This window comes from Liolophura sinensis, chromosome 1 (genome assembly GCF_032854445.1).
Source record: "Liolophura sinensis isolate JHLJ2023 chromosome 1, CUHK_Ljap_v2, whole genome shotgun sequence".
Lineage (NCBI taxonomy): Eukaryota > Metazoa > Mollusca > Polyplacophora > Chitonida > Chitonidae > Liolophura > Liolophura sinensis.
Genome location: NC_088295.1, coordinates 90,323,628 through 90,344,825, shown reverse-complemented (window position 1 = coordinate 90,344,825; position 21,198 = coordinate 90,323,628). Strand labels below are relative to the sequence as shown.

The following is a 21,198-nucleotide window of genomic DNA, read 5'->3' as shown; positions in this document are numbered from 1 at the left end:
GTAATGAAATTGGGAAAACAAGATAAGAGAAGCTGTAAGTGCCAGCAGAAATACAATTCATTTGCACATTTTAATTCAGCGGTCTACATAGTCTGCAAAATAGGTGGATGCGATTTCTTCTGATGCTTAGAGCCTATATCCATTTTATGTTTTCCTTCTCGCCAATGTTTTTCTCGATAACAAATAAAAATAGTGCAGGCGTTAAGCATCAATACAAATACATGATCCAAACATGTGATCGCATTTAGTTCAGTTGTCTAGAAAATCTACAAAATAGATAGATAGTTTTCTTTCCTGCCAAGGTTTTCTCAAGAACAAATAGCCATTTATGGTCATCAGGTAAACATTTGGTAAAACAGAACTGATAAACAATATGAGTTAATGTACTTTCTAACAAGTTTCCAGGACTTCATGTGATAATGGTCAGGTTTTGTCCCTCGCAGAATTTTCACTAAAGCCCGAAAATTTCACTAAAGACAGCTGAGAAACGTGAGCAAAGGGAGGTAACATATACACTACCGGTATCTGATGCAATATTCCACATACAGGTTTAGGCATATATTCCAGCCATTGCCACAAACTTAACACTTGCTTTTAGCAGACAGTTGTCAGTTGTCATACAGTTCCGCCTTTAATCGGAATTTTAAGAAAAGAAAGAAATTTATGGGAATTTTCGGACATGCCTTGCGTATGTCATTATCATGTATGTACAGGCCTAGCATATGTTATGTAAATATAAGCGTGGGCCTGTAGGTAGACCCAGATGCATGTAACATTCGGGTCTCATCGTATTGCCATGTGCACTTTCTCCTGATTTTCTGCTTCTGACATATGGCCTCCTGTTTGTATTTCATAAATTCGTATCTACCCCTCAGTAAACAAGGGTACATGTATAGTGTCACCTGATATTTAAGTTCATTACGTGTCATAATGTTGTACTCTCGTGCTAGCAGAGTGGCGCAGTGGAAGCGTGCTGGGCCCATAACCCAGAGGTCCGTGGATCGAAACCACGCTCTGCTATGTGTTTTGTAACAGAAACCGTACATACGTGTATTGCGTCTACATCATCAGCCACATTTTTGACATTTGACTGCGTACGGTATGTTTATTTATTTTTTTTATTTTATTTGGCGTTTCGCGTTGTACTCAAGAATATTTCACTTACACGACGCAGGCCAGTATTATGGCGGGAACCTATGATAAGCCGAAGGTTGCCTCAGCCCTTCCCACGTGCGGCCGGAGAAGAAGACAGCATGAGCTGGATTTGAACCCACAGCGGCAGCACTGGTGAGAGGCGCATGGATCATTATGCCGCGAAGGCGTGCTAACGACCTCGACAACGGAGGCCACGCGTACAGTATATGATGTAGCCTAACTTGAAGAGAGATTCTCATTTCTCAACGACAACTGATGTCTCTTAGGTTCCTTACAGGAACAACAGTGTGAAGATGGGACCCGTTGCCAGGTAACAGTGTGAAGTTGGGACCCGTTGCCAGGTAACTGATAATAGCTTCCCCGGTTCCTCCTCCCATTAGACTGACCGCGCTGTCGGAAACTACTTATTCATTTATTTGTTTAATTATTTACTTATTTGTTTATTTGTTTGATTATGGTTATAAGCCATATTTAAGAGTACTTCATATATGCAACGGCCGCCAGCATTACTGTGGGAGAAAAATGGGCAAAGCCCAAGGTAAATCCACGACCATCCAGGTTGCTCTCAAAATGTTGGGAATTAAGTGAAAAACAAATGAATCAGATACAACAGTTTGCAACACAATAAGAGCGATATAAATACATGTAAAAAGCATAAAAAAGGTGTAGGCGTTAAGCACCAATACGAATACATTATCCAAACATGTGACCGCAGTTAGTTCACCGGCCTAGAAAATCGAAAATTTACAAAATAGATGAACGCATTTTCAAAGGCAGTTTTGATGGTCTTTTTTCGGATGCATACATCAGTTTTACGTTTTCTTTCCCGCCAAGGTTTTTCCGAGAAAATATAGTCATTTGTGGTCATGAGGGAATCATTTGGTAAGACAGAACTGATAAACAAAAATATGAGCTAATGTACTTTCTAACAAGTTTCCAGGACTTAATGATCAGCAGAGTCGAGTTTTGTCACTCACACGTTTATGCGAGAAATTCACTTGAGAGGGACACAGACCCCCATTACAACTTCCGTTTTTCAGTAGGGACGATTGTAGTTCTGTGTATTTTAGGGTGTAAAGTCTTTTTTTGCTGCCAGCCTGCCGTTTTTGGTGTACAGGTGCATGCTTGGTATCAAAATGATGGAAACTGTCTAAGCTTTGGGCAGGTATGAGTTTTAATGGTGAAAGTTTGAAATTCTGGGCGAGAGGACACAAGGAGACAGGTGGTGATGAGGCTGCGAGTGACGTCCCCTTGGCGTTGCTAGGCACCCCTCCCAGCTGCCGGCATGGAAAGGTCCAGATTTTGACGGTCAACCTATGTCAAGATTTTTACAGCTTCTTTCTCACAGGCTGGGCCAGGTATGCACCAAAGCTTATTGGCCTCGGAATATTTGGGACTGAGCTACAGCGCTAAACGTTAACATTGTCGCTTATGGAAAACTAATGGGGGTCTGTGGCCTGATCTGTCCACTTGTGCCAAAACATGTAATATGTCACTGTGTGCTCAGATTTCGCAGCAGCCTGATAATATGTGGTGGGTACATCTGCGATGTGGTTTGCATTGACATGGAACTTGATTGAGCAGTTTTAAAGCTTTTTAATTCTATATTTTCCCCACATATCCATTTTGTCTAAAAATCGGCTAAAACGCTCTGTGGTCAAGGTAGTACAGGAGTATAAACAGACTGGAACAAACACAGACAACGTTTCATTGTTCCTGGTTTTTAAAATGTCTCTTTTGGGGCTGACATTTGATAAATAATGCAAAATTTGAGTGCTGGGAGTGAAATTGGAGTATGTGGCTGATAGATAGGGTGGTGTGCTTAAGGATGGTCAATAAGGCCTTGCATCACATATAAGGGCCCAGCCTCACACAGGTGGATAAAAACACATCAGCAGATTAATTTACTTGGCTAGAGTAGTAGAGAGGGCCAGTGTGCATTTACTTTACAAACCAAGTCAGGTTCCTCCCATGTGTGCCACCACACACTAGGTAAATGTGCTTCAAATCATCCTGCAGGTCACAAAACATTAAAAACAGGCATCTCTGCTGCAACACTGTCTGCTGTTTTGGGCATAGACTTGAAGTGGACAAGGTAAATTTTCCTCTTTAAACTTAAAAATAAACCACTGTAGGCATGTAGTTTTCATTGCATGTGTATATTCATTCCTCTGACAAGTTACATGTGCACTCACACAGTATGTGTGGCGTTGGAACAAAAATGATCAATTTCAAGTTTCTAGCATACATGTAAGTGTGATCTGTTGGAATATTGCCCTTGTGAAAATGAGTCTCTGCCCCACCAGGTGTCTGTTTCTCCACCAGAACATAGTACGCTGTTCCTGCGACATCTCAAGGAGTTTTTGTTTTAGTATCTGGCCCAGTGTGGCATCCACCTCCCTGGGCAACTGGGATTTTTTTTATGTTTCCAATGTCCTCACACACAAGTTAGAAATTAGACAGCTACATATGGCTTTCACATCCTAGTTTAATACCTATTGAGCTTTCCTCTTGGTTTCCCTCTTTAGATCTTGTCTCCCAAACATGGCGTCAGTGAACTTTGCCTGGTTTATGCATATATTGAACTGGGATCTACCTAGGTGAGTGAGGTCTGCTAGCCGTTCAGCTTCCTCAAAGGCCTGACCATTCGGATGCAGTCTTCCACTCCCTTGGCCGACCTAGAATCCCCGTCATTGGTCCGGTACTACACCATGACACATACCCCTCCAGCCCCCCCCCCCCCCCCCCCCCCCCCAACCTGGGAAACGTCACAGGTTTTCTCATATATGTACGGACAGTTTGAATGTCCATTCCTCATGCCTACCCAGGAACACCCAGTGTGGAACCTGATTACGGATGTAATTTCTCACTGATTATTTGAGGATTTCTGTGTTCTTACAGGTTAAAAAGTATAGCTTTTCCCCTCTTCTTGGGTCCCTTCAACATGTCTTGGGAGGGTTGCCTTGCTGACTGTCTGAATGACCAATGTGGATGTACTGTGTGGCTTTATTTTTGTAAGTGGCAAATTCCTATTTCTCCCCTCTACTTATCTCTTGTAGATGCCAGTGTCACACTTTGGTGTTTGTTATGTGGAAAGTACTAATTTAGTCTGAGGCAACAACACAGGTGGTGGGATTCTTTTGCACTGTGAGTTGAGGTAAGCCAGCCAACCAATGGCAGCCATGGGGGAGACGGGAAAGGGGGGTAGTGGGGGGGGGGGGGGGGTAGTGGGTGATCTTTTAAAGGGTTTTATCATGTGAATCACTATGTAAAAGGGATACTAGTCTTTTCTTTAGCCCTATCCATGGAAACTGTGCCTATGAGCATTTCTATATCAATTTGGATGCATATGTTTACTTTGATGGTGATCAAAATGTACTTTTCTGGAATTTTGAAACTCCGCTTTGCTACCCACCTGTATCACTTTAAGTCAAATTTTGCACAAAGTTGCTAAAAGGTATGTCCTATATTTTCTAAGTGAATTGTCAGATAAATTACCTGTCTTTTGATATATTTTTTGACACTTTTGGCTTTTAAGTATTTTCTTAACACTGCTGTAAACAAGAAAATCTACTTGAAAATCCATAATTTTCTAAATGTTTGTCAATGGAAAATGTAAAATACTTTGTCATTGGAATTTTTTCATTTTTCTTGCAGATATACATACCAGCTTTCCAAAACATTTGACCTGGTTGAGATATTTTGAACGGTATGTGCACTACAGAGCTTTGAACTTCGTGCTTGAGGACGGACAAACAGACACATTTCCAAGATAGGGGTACCCCAAGTTAAATTCCTCCTACTCAAAAGTTTTTGCATGTATCAAGCTGTAACTTTATGTGTGAGGTTTAGAAGTAGTAAGCATTATGTGGTGCAAAAATTATTGATTTTGAAAAAAGTTGGCTGGTGTGATAGGACACAGACCCCCATTACAACTTCCGTTTTTCAGTAGGGACGATTGTAGTTCTGTGTATTTTAGGGTGTAAAGTCTTTTTTTGCTGCCAGCCTGCCGTTTTTGGTGTACAGGTGCATGCTTGGTATCAAAATGATGGAAACTGTCTAAGCTTTGGGCAGGTATGAGTTTTAATGGTGAAAGTTTGAAATTCTGGGCGAGAGGACACAAGGAGACAGGTGGTGATGAGGCTGCGAGTGACGTCCCCTTGGCGTTGCTAGGCACCCCTCCCAGCTGCCGGCATGGAAAGGTCCAGATTTTGACGGTCAACCTATGTCAAGATTTTTACAGCTTCTTTCTCACAGGCTGGGCCAGGTATGCACCAAAGCTTATTGGCCTCGGAATATTTGGGACTGAGCTACAGCGCTAAACGTTAACATTGTCGCTTATGGAAAACTAATGGGGGTCTGTGGCCAGAGAGTTGAGAAAAGTGGACAAAGGGAGGTAACTTATAAACCACCGTTATCTGATGCAATATTCCACAACCATGTTTTATCGTGTACCTGCAGCCGATTCCACAAACCCAATCATTTTGTTTGCAAGAGACAGTTATAATAGCCCACAGAAACATGTATTCCAAAATGAATGCACCTTTAACGAAGGGATCACAATCTGAATTTTGAGATAAGAAAGAACTTTACCCATGCCTTGCAGATGTCATTAACGTGTGTGTAAAGGCCTAGCATATGTTATTAAATATAGGCGCGGGCCCGTAGGTAAGCCTGCATGTAACGTCGGGTCTCATCGTATTGCCATGTGGACTTTCTCCTGAGTTTCTACTTTTGGCAAATCGACTCCTGTTTATGTTTCATAAACTCGTATTTTACCTCTTAGTAAACTAGGGTACATGTATATTGTCACCTGACGTTAACGTTTATTTCACCTTGTCATAATACATTGTAAGGAGGTAAGCAGAGTGGCGCAGTGGAAGCGTGCTGGGCCCATAACCCAGAGGTCCGTGGATCGAAACCACGCTCTGCTAAGCGACCTGTCCTTTTTCCCTTACTTCATTATATAAACGTATATACTATAAATTTGGATTAACAGCAATACTAAGCCTTCCAATGTGAAATCAACGCCTATAATACCTACGTAACTCTATAATTTTCTATTTTATAAAAGCCCTTCCTTAGCCACAAGAACACCAACGATTTCAGATCCATGCAACAAGGGAATGTTTGGGACAGATTATGCCATTCCTATATTTGAATGAAAGTGGCTGATAAACAAATCAAGTGCATCTGATATGAAAACTTCCCTGGGCTTCATGAAGGAAGCCTTTAGTAGATACTGATATATGGTAAGTTTATTCGCCTGAATTGTAACCCAGGTCCCGTTACGAATATAACGCCGCCTTTCCGCGTGCAGATCACATGAGACATGAGATCACGGGGTTCTTCACTTCACTTTAGCTTTCACTGTTCTCGAGCCTTGGTGAATATAAGTGGTCGGTGGTGCCCTGTTGTATGGTTTTTCATGAAGTTCGCTTACCTCCCACTCCCAATATGACTATGTCATCAGTTTCGCTGGTAACTCTTCAAAGGTTGGTTGTTTATGCAGATCCTCCGGTTTCCCCCACTCATAAAATAACAGCAATCAAATGATAGTACAAATCTGGTGCTTACTGACAACAGGCTTAATGAACTACATATACACATGTAAATCTGTGATTCGGTGTCATTCGGTCATGAAGTGGTGTATCGACATTACAAGGTGCATGGTTGCGTAATTTTATGATGAATACCCTGTGTCGCCAAATCCGCATTTACATGTTTGTCTTCATTGTATGTTTACATAATACGAAGGAAAATTGTCCTACAATTACGTAACATGAACAAGATAATGGGTGTATATGGCTTAGATGGGTGTTTGGTAAATCCGCGTTGTTTGTCAAAATGCTATTACCCCCCAATTTACAACATTTTGAGAACTTTATCTTTGAAGAGCATAGTTTATTATTTAAATTAAAAAAGTGACCCCACAGATTTCCAATAAGAGATCTTTCACCGATGTGAAAGTGAGCTAAATGTCTTGATGAGCCTCGTGTGTTTTAATCAAGAGTTGAGTCCTGCTTTTATCGGAACAAAACTTGCGTACACAAACCCTTCCCTCTGATGGCAACCGGCCGGGCTGTTGCTTTTATTACATGTGTAGGTATGGAGGGCCTACATTGCCTGCGTGGGAAGAAGTCCGCACAATTTATAGACAAATAATAGCAGGAGTGAATGAGGTTTAACGTCGTACTTAACAAATTTTTCAATTATATGACCACGAAGGCAAGTAAGGCGCCCCGCCCGAGCCATTACACCGATACGGGTCAACCAGTCGTTGCACTATTCCCTTTCTGTTGAACGTCAAGCGAGAAAATTACAACTCACTCTCTTAAGGGCTTAGGTGTGACCCAACCCAGGACTGACCGTGGATCTACCGTGTCCTGAAACAGACGCTATACAAACTAGGCTATCGGGGCTGGTAGCAGGAGGCACGAAACATTTACAAGAGGCGTGTCTATTAACAGCAAGTAAACCGTCAACGAGATGATCCGCCTAATCAGTGGCTATTAAGAAAACTCAATGTCTTGATTCAAAACGTAACACAAACTTTTTGCACTTGCACGTCGAATATGATTTTCATCTTTACGTGATAGGAATGATTAGGAAATGGAGAATGTGAAATAAAAATGGCCAAACTCAGGTGTTTTAGTGTTCTTATCTACACGCACCTTATATGACATCTTCATGAATTCGGCTCTTTAGTTTAAACATTAAAGATCCATAACTTACTGTGTTGTACACAACATCCGGCTATAGGACAAGAATGAATATATAAACCATTCCAGTTACAGGGTGTTCTATATGAGTCATTTATTCATTTTTGATGTACAAGGCTCATACTTGCTATAACCGTCCAGTGCAGTCCGCGGCCTATCGAATGACAGGTTTTATGGCTGAACTGGCACCTGGCAAGGTCCTAAGGGCCGCCTTAGCCCCTAGACATATAGCCAGTTCATGTTTTTTTTTTTTAGGTATGACGATAATATCATTCTACACTATGTATCGAAGTGTCAACCTGCATGGGTGAAATATAATCACCTGAATGGAAATCAATTCTCAAATGGGTGGAAATCAACATTCACATGGGTGGAATTTCAATTTAAAAATAATGCATATTAAAAAAATAAATAAATAGCCCTTACGAGCCACCGTAGAATTAAACTCAGCACCTGTTCATATGAACAGAGAGTGGAGACGGAGTCATGTTTATAGTGACGACAGATACATACTTACATAGCATACCGCCATAGATCTTTCACGCTATGTTTGTAAATTGTCACTAACAGCTGGTATGTTAGGAAAAGTTAAAGAAATTCTGAATGGAAAGGCTTGATTGTACAGCCTTCACTGTTTTAGCAGCAGTGTTTTCGGAGTTGTGTTCGTACATGTAGGCCCTATACACGGGGCATATGTAGGGCCTCATGGCATATTCAGCCATCCATAAATTGTTGACAATATCGAGAATAAATTTGCTACTTCTCTTGTTCTACACTATACCCGTTTGCCTTGACCTTCCAACATGTCGGGTCACTGACATTCTCACATTCTTTGTGACATTCTTTTTAAAAACCCGGACCTTTGACACCTCACCAAAATGAAATCAATGTAAACGTTACTGCACTGGCAGTATACCCTGTTACAAACGCTAGTATACAAAAAACTGAAACAAGAAGCTAACCTAACAATTTGAATAAAGTGGTGACTCATATCGGAAAGTATTTAGGTTCGGGTGTTTGCTGTAACCAGGTATTGGCGGGAATCGCATACACGGGTATATATGAGTTTATCTGTTACGGCTTGCTCTAATAGAGGTGACATGCCCGACACGTTGTTAGATGTATGAGATCTCTCGCACACATCAAGCATACATGTATATTATATATAGGCCTATATACGATGTCCTATAAGCGGCAGCTAATGAAAGTCCCCTGCTGGTCTCTGCATGCTGTGTACATATTGTCGTATAATTGGTGTATTTCGGCCCTCGTTGCACCGCGTCTGTCACCGAGCCTGACGGCAGAGTTTTACCTGTGTGATTCAGTGTCACGTGACAGGTTGAATGTAGGTCAGTCGAGCCTAACGAAGACCTTGATCATATGCCTTTCTGTTTTTCGGGACGTGAATTGACTTCTAAAAGCAGTTTATTGAAGTTTTCAACACATATTCGCGACAATGGCGTGTCGCCGGACTTTGACGACCTTGATCGTTTTGTTCTACCTGTCTACAGGTAAGTTAGTGTGAAGACATTCCAATCTTGTTACCTCAGCTTGAAATGGCGTCATGTTGTTGTTGACCTGTTACAGCGTTCAGTTTTCACATGTTAAAGTATCAACCGCCTGTCCGAAATAAAGTTGAGAACCGCGACGTAGTTGTTGATATCGGACTGTGTAGACTTATTTATACACACGTACCGGTACGGTAAATAGCTGTATTTCGTAAGTCCTGACTTCGGCAACAATGTTTCATAATTATAAGTGTCTCTGAATCGACCAGATCAGAGTCACAACTACAAAATGTATGCGTCACCCAAATTGAAGACAAATGAAGTGGCTAAAAGGCTATATTTCTTGTAGAGTCTTCTCTGATATTTACAGGCATAACACACCGGAAATATAAAGGTTAATTATTATGGATTTGTAACATCTGGAATAAAATCAGATGTGCAGATCTGTACATGACTTTTGTCTTTGTCCCAGTTCATACAGTATAACAACCCATTCATGAAAACAACCCTCAGAATACATAGAATATATAGATCATGTCCAGACTATACTAATTAAATCCTTTCTCAGTACTATGTCTTATCTTGTAAGACAGTGGCATGGACCAAAAGTTGAAGAAATTTAAAAGTTTTCCACTCAACCACCCAAACTAAATAAGATACAAAACAATTAAGTCTTTTATATCCCATTAATCATAGCCATATGTTTTTGGAATTTGAATTAGCACTGTCAAATCAATCATTCAAAGTTCATTGTTTAGGTAAGTTACATGTCAGCTTTTCATTGGTACGGTATAAACTTTGACAACATTAAAAAGCAAGGTGGGCACACAAGATGTGTGTGTAAGAATTATTTCATGTAAATTTATTAAGGTAGACCTATATGAGAAACATATAAAGTTCTGCATTATTAGTCCATTTCTTTGTGTTAGCAAATAATTAGATCAGTTGAGATTAAAGACCATCTTATCGCTGTGTTTACATTGGCTGTGTGATAAGCATTATTATTAGTGTTTTACTCATAGCTTTGAGCATCCAGGCTCCTTACAAGGACCAGGAGAGGATAAATAACATGGAGCTGAATGGACGAAATGCTGATTTTTGGCGATTTCTTATCGATGTGTAGTTTGAAGTAGTTCAGGACAATGAAAGTACCATACTTGAAAGATGCACACCCTGGTTACTATTCCAGAAAAAAATTCTTACCTAAAAGCTATGTGTTTCATTATTCATGCTAAAATCGTATTCAAGGCCTATTTCGCAGAGGTTAACTTCAGGTTGTTTTCACCTCCAGCACTCTAGGCAAGGTGACTAGAGAGTATACTGATGATTGGCTCAGAGCAGCTATGACATCACTTCAAAACTGTGAATTGCCGTGTTATGTTTGGTTTAATCCAAAATAAGCTTGATTACGAACTTGAAAATATGTGTTATCAGGAGGCTCATAACATGGGTATTATTTCGAAAAAAAAATTTCCTGGAGCAGCTTCTCTGTTGCAAAAAGTTTATATTGCTTGACATATCATGGAAAATCTAATATGTATGATTCATTAACACTGAGTATTAACATCTGTCTGATGTGGGGCTGAGCTGATAAATTTGATCAAACTGATGGTTTTTGTGGTCAAACCAAATTACATTGCCACCAGTTTGGGGAGTTAGGATTAAACTAAATTAAACTAAAATTAGGTAGGTTGTATTGTTTGTCATTGATCATCTTCTTAGACCAATATTCATCGCAGAACTGCATAGGCCTATTTTTCAGTGAACTGATGCCACATCCTCTATAACAAAACTCTTAATACAGGAATAAATAAAAATAAATAAACAATAACTTAGAACATAAAATGCGAGAAAATTGTGAAAAGAGTGCCCTGTTACAATTAAGGTAAGGTTATTTTCATTCCTTCTTAACACACCAAATCCGTCCACTGCTGATCGTTGCTCAGATATCCACTGTTGGATATCACACTACAGAATTTATATATCTGGTCATTCCATTGGCAAAACACAGTTACCTGTACGCTCAGGCACTGTTCACTCACCGCATATATTGCTGCAATCTGCATTAGCATTCTAAAAGATCTTTGAAATTCCCAGCCAGACACTCCATTGATGCATATGCTTAAAGTATTTCAATGGACAACGTTGCATAAGGACTCAAAACACCACAGACAATTGCAGAACTCTTGGTATTTGGTGTGTAATTGTATATATCAGTTTCCCTTGATGAACTGGCTCTCCCATGATAGAATTAACAGATCTGAAGTGTCAGATTGTCACTGACAGGGTCTTTATACGTATGTACTATAACATTGAATCTTCTAAAACTATACACAATCATAAGGTCTGGAAGCTTCTGTAACTTGTTTACACCATCACTTAACCAGTACCATTGCTACTGCAATAGATGTGGCCATCCCCAGCCTATTCCTCAGCCCATCCCCATCCTATTCCTCAGCCCATCCCCATCCTATTCCTCAGCCCATCCCCAGCCTATTCCTCAGCCCATCCCCAGCCTATTCCCCAGCCTATTCCTCAGCCCATCCCCAGCCTATTCCTCAGCCCATCCCCAGCCTATTCCTCAGCCCATCCCCAGCCTATTCCTCAGCCCATCCCCAGCCTATTCCCTAGCCTATTCCCCAGCATATTCCTTAGTCTATTCCCCCAGCCTATTCCCCAGTTATGATTGACAGTAAACAAATACTACATACATTGAAATTTACAAGTCAGTAAAAATAAATTTATAAATACAAAACAGTGTCTGAGTGACTTTCTTTTTAAGTGTACAAATTTCTTTTGCCAGTTCATTGGTTGCTTATTACCCCTTCTGTACTAAGGAGTGAGCTTGATCATTGAAAAGACCTAGCTTATACATAGGCCTGCAAGAGTTGACACTGCTCATTACAGTGTCATTCTACAGTTTGGACATTTCCTGCACGTGGTTATCATGAGTAATAGATGAGATAAAGTGAATATCTAACCGTGTATTGTGTAGTGAGTAAAGTACTAGTAGTGACAGTGGATCATACACTGACCTATAGGCCTACATATATGTGCATGTTTATGTGAAATCAGCATTTCAGTGCCACTCACTAGAGCTATGATTCACTGCTGGGTTAATGTGGATGAGGGCAGATAGAAATCAAGCAGGAAACCTGTTAACAAATATTTTTAATAAGACATCTTGCACATTTTAAGGCAGGTTAATGGTAATCCTTTAGCTAATATTATGGATAGGTCTTTATTACATGTTTACTAATAGTTAGAGTACGTGAATATGGAACATTAGATTCACAACACAACTACTGCTGAAGAAATTTTCAATTGGCATTTCCATGTCTTGATTCCAGTGATCTGCCAGAACCCACAGATTGTGGAGGACATATTTCCAGAAGTGAAGAGAAAAAGTGACACGGGTTACCTGAACTGTACAGTCAGCAGACAGCAGAATAATAAGGTAAGCTACCTGCACTGTACAGTCAACAGACAGCAGAATAATGGGGTAAGTTACCTGAACTGTACAGTCAGCAAACAGCAGAATAATGGGGTAAGCTACCTGAACTGTACAGTCAGCAGACAGCAGAATAATACAGTAATTTACCTGAACTGTACAGTCAGCTGACAGCAGAATAATGGGGTAAGCTACCTGAACTGTACAGCAGACAGCAGAATAATAAGGTAAACTACCTGAACTGTACAGTCAGCAGACAGCAGAATAATAAGGTAAGCTACCTGATCTGTACAGTCAGCATACAGCAGAATAATAAGGTAAGCTACCTGCACTGTACAGACAGCAGAATATTATGGTAAGTTAACATACCTGAACTGCACAGTCAGCAGACAGCAGAATATTATGGTAAGCTACCCGAACTGTACAGTCAGCAGACAGTAAAATAGTAAGGTAAGTTATCTTCAATTCAGTCTAACTGCTTTTTTGAAAAAGTTCTGGAAAACTATCACAGTAGTCATAATTTATTTTTGATAATGACGAAATGGTGTAGGGTTATCTTCTAGGAAGAATGAAAAGCCCTTTGGTGGTATAACGTTAGTGTTCTGGCCTTGTATCAATGATTCCCAGTTAGGCTTATAACATCAAAACAAATTAGGACAACAGATCATGAACTTGCCCTGTATGACTAGCCGGTAGCTGGCTAGTATGGTCTGTAGGTGTTGGATGTGGCTTGTGATGTGAACGGGTGGGCGTTGACATTTAAAATCAAGATTCCACTGGTTGTTTCCGGAGGTGTTCCGGTAGCTGGCTAGTCATTGTCCATCCCAATACCTGGTCATTTCTACATACTGTATTTGATACAAAATTTCATCCAAGAAACCTGCATGTATGAATGATCTACTCATTTTGTTTGATTCTGAGAGTTTTATTGATCTTAGAAGGTTCGTTCTAAGTTTTGAAAGGTAAGATATCTTACTGGAAAATAATTTTCATCATCAAAATTAATGTAGTACTGCTCGATCCCAATGATATATCTGGCACTGGTATGGGGCGGAACAACAGAGGAAGATGTCCACATCACAGGCCAATCATACAGCCAAGATGGGTGTATCATTCGCGTATGATAGACGTAGGATGTGGTCATCATCCGCGTAGGGTTTACAACATACCATAGCATTTACACATGAATTCGTGGGATTTAAAAGAATTGCCGGTTTGTTACCGATTGGGTTACTAATTCGAACATAATCAGGATAAATATGCAGATCACGTTCTGCCTGTTTTTGCAATATTTCAGTACATGTATAACCATAAACTAGAATACACGGTTTTGTTCAGTGCACAATTTTGTGAGGAAGTCAGCTGAAGTGCTAAATATAGTGTATAGTCTGTTATAACAATATCTGGTCCAGATGGGGGTTGGATGGGTGAGTGATCTGTGTAGAGCATGTCATTAGGATCGGACAGTGCTGTACTTCATGCATGGATTTATTTACCTTTCAAATTGCATTTTTTGTGGGCGGAATTTTTGGCTTTTTATCTTGCCGCCATTACCCTGACTTGATTTTCTGGGTATATTACGGTAGATTTAGGGCCTGTTTTCCTATTTGTCACATCCCGGGACAGAGGGGTTTAGTCGTGTTAATACTTAATTGTTATTGTCATTACAGGTTAATTGGATCCAACCATTGGGCGGTGTTAATGATAACTGGATTTCCAGTGACACAGAAATTTTGGCTAAAAATGAAGTGGTCAATGGAAAACAGAAGTATGAAGTTATCCGCCGTGTACGTGGAAATGATAAAATCACCTACACACTGGTGGTAAACCGACTGCGTGAAGAAGATAGCGGTAGATACAAATGTACGGTATTTCTTGTTGGAAAAGACCAGAGAGAATGGCCGTACAAGTACGGGAATATGACCGTACAAGGTAATGATTGAACGCCCTTATTCCAAATTAAATATCTTGTCTTTTCATGTATGAGTAGATATTTATTCTGAGACTTGGCTCAACCAAGACGTAGCCAGTGGTGCCTACCTTTTAGAGGCCAGCTCATGTACTCTGACAGAAAGTTTTCAAGATTCCTCTGCTTCCTGTCATTGCAGTGGAGGGTCTTAGTGGCAAGTAGCAGTCGACGACACTAAATCGTGTCGTGTAATCCTATAGCACAGGGGCCTCTTGCACAAAGCGATCGTAGGATATGTTGACTATAACTGCCATGGTAACATATGCTTTTAACATGTGTCGCCATGGTAGTTACAGTCAACTTAGTCTACAGTCGCTTTGTGCAAGAGGCCCCAGACGCACTGTAGTTACGACCACAGTACCTACAACATTTGCAATTCACCACAATCTTTTAATGGTTGTCAGTTGCTGCCATTCACCCTGATTAAAACCCAAGGAATTGCCTGCAGTCACACCCAAAGTGATTCCTCGACTTCCACTCTTATTTATCAGCGTGATCGCAAGACATTACAGGCTTTCTGTGACAAAATATGCTTTGTATTATTGAAGATCGTTTGAAATGTTGATACACAACTCGTTTAAATATACCTTATCGTTTGCGATGCGCGTATGAAAATCTACCAACAAGGCCAGACCTAAGCTGATAGCCTATAATCTAAATTGATGTTCGATAATCATTGATAACCTTTCAAGGCAGCTGGTTTTGCGCCTGCGGAAAACACCTGTCATCACCTGAACTGTCTTGCATTCGCTGGCGATATCTTCAGATTCTCCAAAGTTGCCAAGACCCCACCCAGTTATCATACGACCAATCCAAGATTTCTTTCAGAGGCATTTAGGAATTGGGATGGTATAGATTGACAGAGGCATTACTTATGGATAAATCCATTAATTGTTATCCATAAGTAATGCCTCTGTCAATCAATGCAAAATTAACGAAGAATGCTCGCGATTTTTTGGCAGTAGATAGTCGTGGGTGTAGGAGTTACTGGGTCCTTACATGAAGTCCACAGAGACCGGTCCAGCCTCGCACGTTGGAAACTTACCCAGTGAAGTGCCAAAGGTCGGCACTGTGCATGGCTTCCTCGATATATGAAATTAAAAGCATTGTTGGCCTACACTAGAAGATGCTCATTCAACAGTGTTGATGATTTTCTATCAAGGCGGACTTTCAAATGAAAGACTGAGCAGAAACTGTAATGAATTGTCGCCGCTGTAACTGTATATGATTATGTTTTCACGCTGTTAGCATTTGGTGTCATTAAAGAGAAGGTAGAAAGTTCGAAACTGCAGTTGAACAAAAACGAGGTAGACAAGTGACAAAATTTCCTTTTTTTCTATTGCACGTATGTAATTAGCATATTAGACGATGGCTACAATCAATGTATAAAACTACTGTAAAGTGATGAAGTACCTGTCATCCACTGATTTTCTCCTTTTCATCCTTGTTAATTGTCTCCTGTCTTTCGTTTCATTTTTCAACTTTAGTTCCACCAACAATTAAAGTGTCGCAGACCTCAAACACTGTCCAGCGAAATCAGGCATCTGATGTTACTCTCAGGTGCAACGCTACAGGTACTCCAAACCCCAACATCACCTGGATCAGAGCAGATGGCAAGGCTCTACCAGATGGCAGGCTCAGTCACAGGGTAAGTAATGACTTAAGGTAACTAGAAGGTTTCAGCAATAATGAAGGCAGCCCCACTGACACGTGCCCTAACGTTATTCCTCTTCCACTGGAATATCTAGGCTAGGTTTTGAGCTAAGGATGTAACCCTAACCATGACTGATTGTCCAGTTTGGTTATTTCAACATCTTTTATATGACTCAGTGAAATACATCTCTCTTCGACCTGTGTGTAAATGTCGCAAATTAAATTAATTGAAAGCGATAAAACAGTAAACAAATGTAGTGAGACTGTATTGTGGGATTGATTAGACATTTGTAGTGTTGAAAATCCATTAATTTTGTTTAAAGTAACTTTGCAACGAGAAGCTTTAATAACCAAAATGGAAGACTTTTTACAAATTTGTTTTCGTTAGTCTGTAGAAAAAGACATTGCGCCAACAAATCCATTTAATGACAGTATTCTGAGTGCACATGATATTATATAAGTATACATTCCTCCTTTAATTTTAGGGTCATTTTCTACACATCACAAATATCAGGAAGGATGATCGAGGGATTTACAGATGCCTGGCAGACAACAACGTGATACCACCGGCCCACCATGACGCTAAGCTGGTGGTAAACTTCAAGCCAGAGGCCGAAGCTGTGCAGGACACAGTGGGACAGGCCCAGAATAGACGATTCCATGCTCTTTTAGAATGTAAAATAAAAGGTACATTAAGTCACCATAATTCCATGTTTCAGAAGTCATCTGAAGGTCATGCTAAGTGAAGATACCAATTTCGAATGTGGAAGAAAAGATTCGCCAACTGTATATATACAAAAGCATACCCTTTTTGTTCTCGTGATGTCTCGTAACCGAGATGGCAAGCACTCTGGCGTTGGTTATTTCCATAACCCGAGAATTCAGCTGTTTCCGCTCACTTCACGCCAAATCTCGTTTGCTTAAAATTGTTCATTTATGCATGCATGGAGTACGATTGACGACCTCATGTTTCCGGTTCTCAAACGTGAATTATCTCGTGGTCTCGTAAGAATTCCAGATTCAACGATGATTTGTAGGGTTACCAAGCTCGTCAGATATGGCCGCAGCTCATGCTGGCTTCCTCTCCGGCCGTACCTGGGAAGGTCTTCCAGCAGCCTGCGGATAGTCGTGGGTTTCCCCAGGGCTCTGCCCGGTTTCCTCCCAACATAATGGTGGTCGCCGTCGTATAATTATTCTTCAGTAAAACACAAATCAAATAAATAAATAAAAATATATGGTTGTGCCGTTTAGGACTGTTTCTGCTCTTCTACCAAAAGATGATCACAGGGCTTCTCTTTCAAGATGGCAGATACCTGACCGGTCCTTGGTTTGAAAGATGATAGTGAATGCAGAGATGTTAAATTGCATTGTTATCTTTTAGGGATGCCAGAGCCGAACCTAAGGTGGTACATGATCACAGACACAGGTCCTGTTTCCCTGATAGACGATGCCAAGTATGATATCAATCAGCTGCTCACCCACGGCACATCATTGCAACTCAATGATGTTTGGTACACACTGAAAATCCTCAACGTTCAAGCCAATGACTACACGATGTACTATTGTGAGGGATCAAATGCTCTGGGGACAAGTCGTGCAGAGATCAAGCTATATGGTGAGTCGTAACATTGTTGGTATATTGTTTTCTGAGCATTATGCAGTTTGAAACTATTACTATGCAGGTATAGAAAACTGATTTTTAAATACTTGTTTATACATCATCACCCAGTTTGCACAGCATAACGTTCATTGAAGATCACTTGTCTTTCACCATTATGTTGCCCATATCTGTACGTCAGAGACGGGAAAGTTCGTCAGTAACTTGGCAAGTGTTGGTGATTGACGTAGGGCACTTATATAAATGAATAATTCTCAAATATGGCGTTAATTAACAATAAATAAATACTTCTTAAAAAGACCTAGTATATATGGTACTGTAATCCTTCCAACAATTATAATTATTAAGGAATATATTGGAGACATAAAGTTTTGCAATGTTTGTCTTTTCTCACAATTACTGAAGCTACAGAAGATTTGACTGTTGTTGCTTGTGTGTTATTTCAGAGACGAATCAGTGCCAGGGACCGGACTGTCCTACCATCGGAGCGCTCTCTTCGGCTTTCAGACTTCAAATCTCATGTCCTTCGTTTCTGTCTGTCTTCATTTATCTGGGGGTATATCTTTATTACATACGGGGTTAACATCGTCAACGTTCTGTAGGGCAGAACATCTATCTTGGCACATCATAGTCAGTGAGCAGTTGTCACCAGAAAAGCCGCCGTAAATCACTTTTGACCAGTGTGGGCCTTCTCAAACTTTACAGATAGCTTGTTATGTTCATAAGCATTTTAACTGTTACGTGTGCTTAGACTGTTACATGAGCTCATATATATGTCCACTTGTTTTGGTCTAACTTACATTACTGAATGCCAGTTTTTACCAAACTTATGGTAGTAACCGATTTCCACATTAATAATTGCAGTAGCGTTGACGCAGTAACTCCAAGCTCTGTCATAATTGTAGGCCTATGTAGTGAAAGAGTAAACTTTGTGGCTCAGTTATGCATTTCATTCTACTTAGCTCATCCAGGTAGTGAGGGAACTAGCAACAATATATATGTATTAGATTTAAATTTTTATATCATGTAGCATAATTTTATGAACAGAATATTTGTAGAAATATTCCACATTTTAAGGTGTACATTTTACTACAGGCATCTTTCTAAAAACCCATCTTTTAACGCTTGTAATATATTTATTCATTTGTATTGTATATAATTTGTTGGTATTCAGGTGCCTTACATTCTGAACACTATGTTAAAACGCTTATTTCTAAGTTGCTAGTGTTACCTTGTTCCCCTGACCTGGAATTCTTGCTTGTAGCGCTTAGAATAATGGTGATATATGGTGGAAGTCTACAGGAAGTCAGTTGTTCATCTCAATTCGTTAAACTATAAAACTTTTTGTTAAGTTGTATTACGCCTTATATTAGCTTACATATGTTTCAGTTACATACTCTTACAATGTATATTTGATGCTCTAATTGCTGTCTGTACCTTGAATTCATAAGCCGAGGCCTCCGTGGCTCAGTCGGTTAGCGCGCTAGCGCAGCGTAATGACCCAGGAGCCTCTCACCAATGCGGTCGCTGTGAGTTCAAGTCCAGCTCATGCTGGCTTCCTCTCCGGCCGTAAGTGGGAAGGTCTGCCAGCAACCTGCGGATGGTTGTGGGTTTCCCCCGGGCTGTGCCCGGTTTCCACCCACCATAATGCTGGCCGCCGTCGTATAAGTGAAATATTCTTGAGTACGGCGTAAAACACCAATCAAAAAAAAAAAAAAAAAAAAAAATTCATAAGCCTACCATTTCATTGTTTATAGTTATGTATGGCAACAAATCCAAATAGGTGTTGCAACTGTAAATATTAACGTGTGCTCTGTATGACAATTCAGTATGTACATTGTTCTTTGTTCCTTACATTACTTCATTGATTTTATTCAAATTGATCACATATAGGACTTAAATGTACATTGCTATTTTTGCAGTGGATTAATATTCCAATATAAGAGTATACACATAATCCCAATGGATGAAAAGTAATACATTTAGATGGTTATAGATTGGAAATGGACAGCTAATGTTCAGGTGAAGGGCTTGTATGAAAATCTGCATGAAAATGAATGCCAGATTCAAGACACAATTTTCATTTAAAAGTTTCATTTTCTTCGAACAGTAAGGAATGTTAACTCGCCGAATGTTTCTATTTCTCCAAAATGACTACAATAGTCAGATGAGCCAGGTCTCTGATTTTCTCTCTCTACAGTTGACTACAAGTGTAAGGATAGATTTCTAAATGTATTTTTTTCTTTCTAAAAACTACTCCATATGTAATTACACTCAGAGGTTTGAACGTCTTTCTCTCTTAACGCTCATACAGCCTTGAATCGAGAGTGAGATACCTTAGCTATAATTATAACTGCAAAGTTAAAAATCATTCTGGCGAACCCACGGCATTAATCGTTTGCTTCAGGAGACCCTGACTGTCAAACACAGACACCTATCCGGTGAAGAAACTCCGCCATGCCTCGCGTAAGCCTATACACACAAACAAATTACGTTCGTCCATTACAGGAAGTCTAATTGTTGGGCAAATGACAATCTTCCAAACTCATTATTAGTGATTAACAAAGACTTGCTGTGTATAGCACGAAGCGTAGGCCTATACTTGAGTGACCTCTGATTTCACGGTGACTAATCTAAACAGGTACAAGTTTTGAGAAAGTTCAACCTAATATAAGACATGTTATCGTGATCTGTACAAGCCCGTGCTCAGCGCCCTGATGTCGCAGCCAGGCTAATATTAAGTCTCAGATGCAGCCTTGCTCAGGGTAAAGCTAACAGATGTGATTCCTACTCAAATGGTCAATTTCACTACTTTAGAATGTTTATAATAAAGTGTGTAAATATACATGTGAAATTATAATAAATGATTTTTTTATGTTATGCAAAAGTTGTTGGTTGTTCTTTGTTATAGACGTACATGTAACGTAATGGAAGGACTGGTTTATTTAGCTTATTGTTCCCATTTTTTCTCCATGTGTGTTAAAGGGGCGGTCTAACTAAACTAGCGGTCATTGAAATGGAATACTCCACCAAGCGCAATGGAACCACGTGTTAAATCAACTGCGACCGTCTTATGACGATCTACGAAGCCTTCAAACAAGGATTTGACAAAAACGTGAAGC

At 40.1% G+C, this 21,198-nt stretch overlaps 1 protein-coding gene and 1 long non-coding RNA gene across 2 annotated transcripts; both read left to right on the top strand.

The window, feature by feature from the left end:
* Window positions 1-2,322: 2,322 nt before the first annotated feature.
* LOC135461842 (uncharacterized) lies at window positions 2,323-5,461 on the top strand. Its single transcript, XR_010443405.1, has 3 exons — window positions 2,323-2,513; window positions 4,215-4,312; window positions 4,813-5,461. It is a non-coding gene; the product is annotated as an uncharacterized LOC135461842 (long non-coding RNA).
* Window positions 5,462-9,221: 3,760 nt separating this feature from the next.
* On the top strand, window positions 9,222-20,963 carry LOC135480980 (lachesin-like). Its single transcript, XM_064760914.1, has 7 exons — window positions 9,222-9,388; window positions 12,736-12,842; window positions 14,507-14,768; window positions 16,293-16,453; window positions 16,944-17,145; window positions 17,840-18,073; window positions 18,523-20,963. Exons 1-7 carry the CDS (start codon window positions 9,334-9,336, stop codon window positions 18,657-18,659), a joined length of 1,158 nt encoding a protein of 385 aa, XP_064616984.1. The 5' UTR covers window positions 9,222-9,333; the 3' UTR covers window positions 18,660-20,963.
* Window positions 20,964-21,198: the final 235 nt, after the last annotated feature.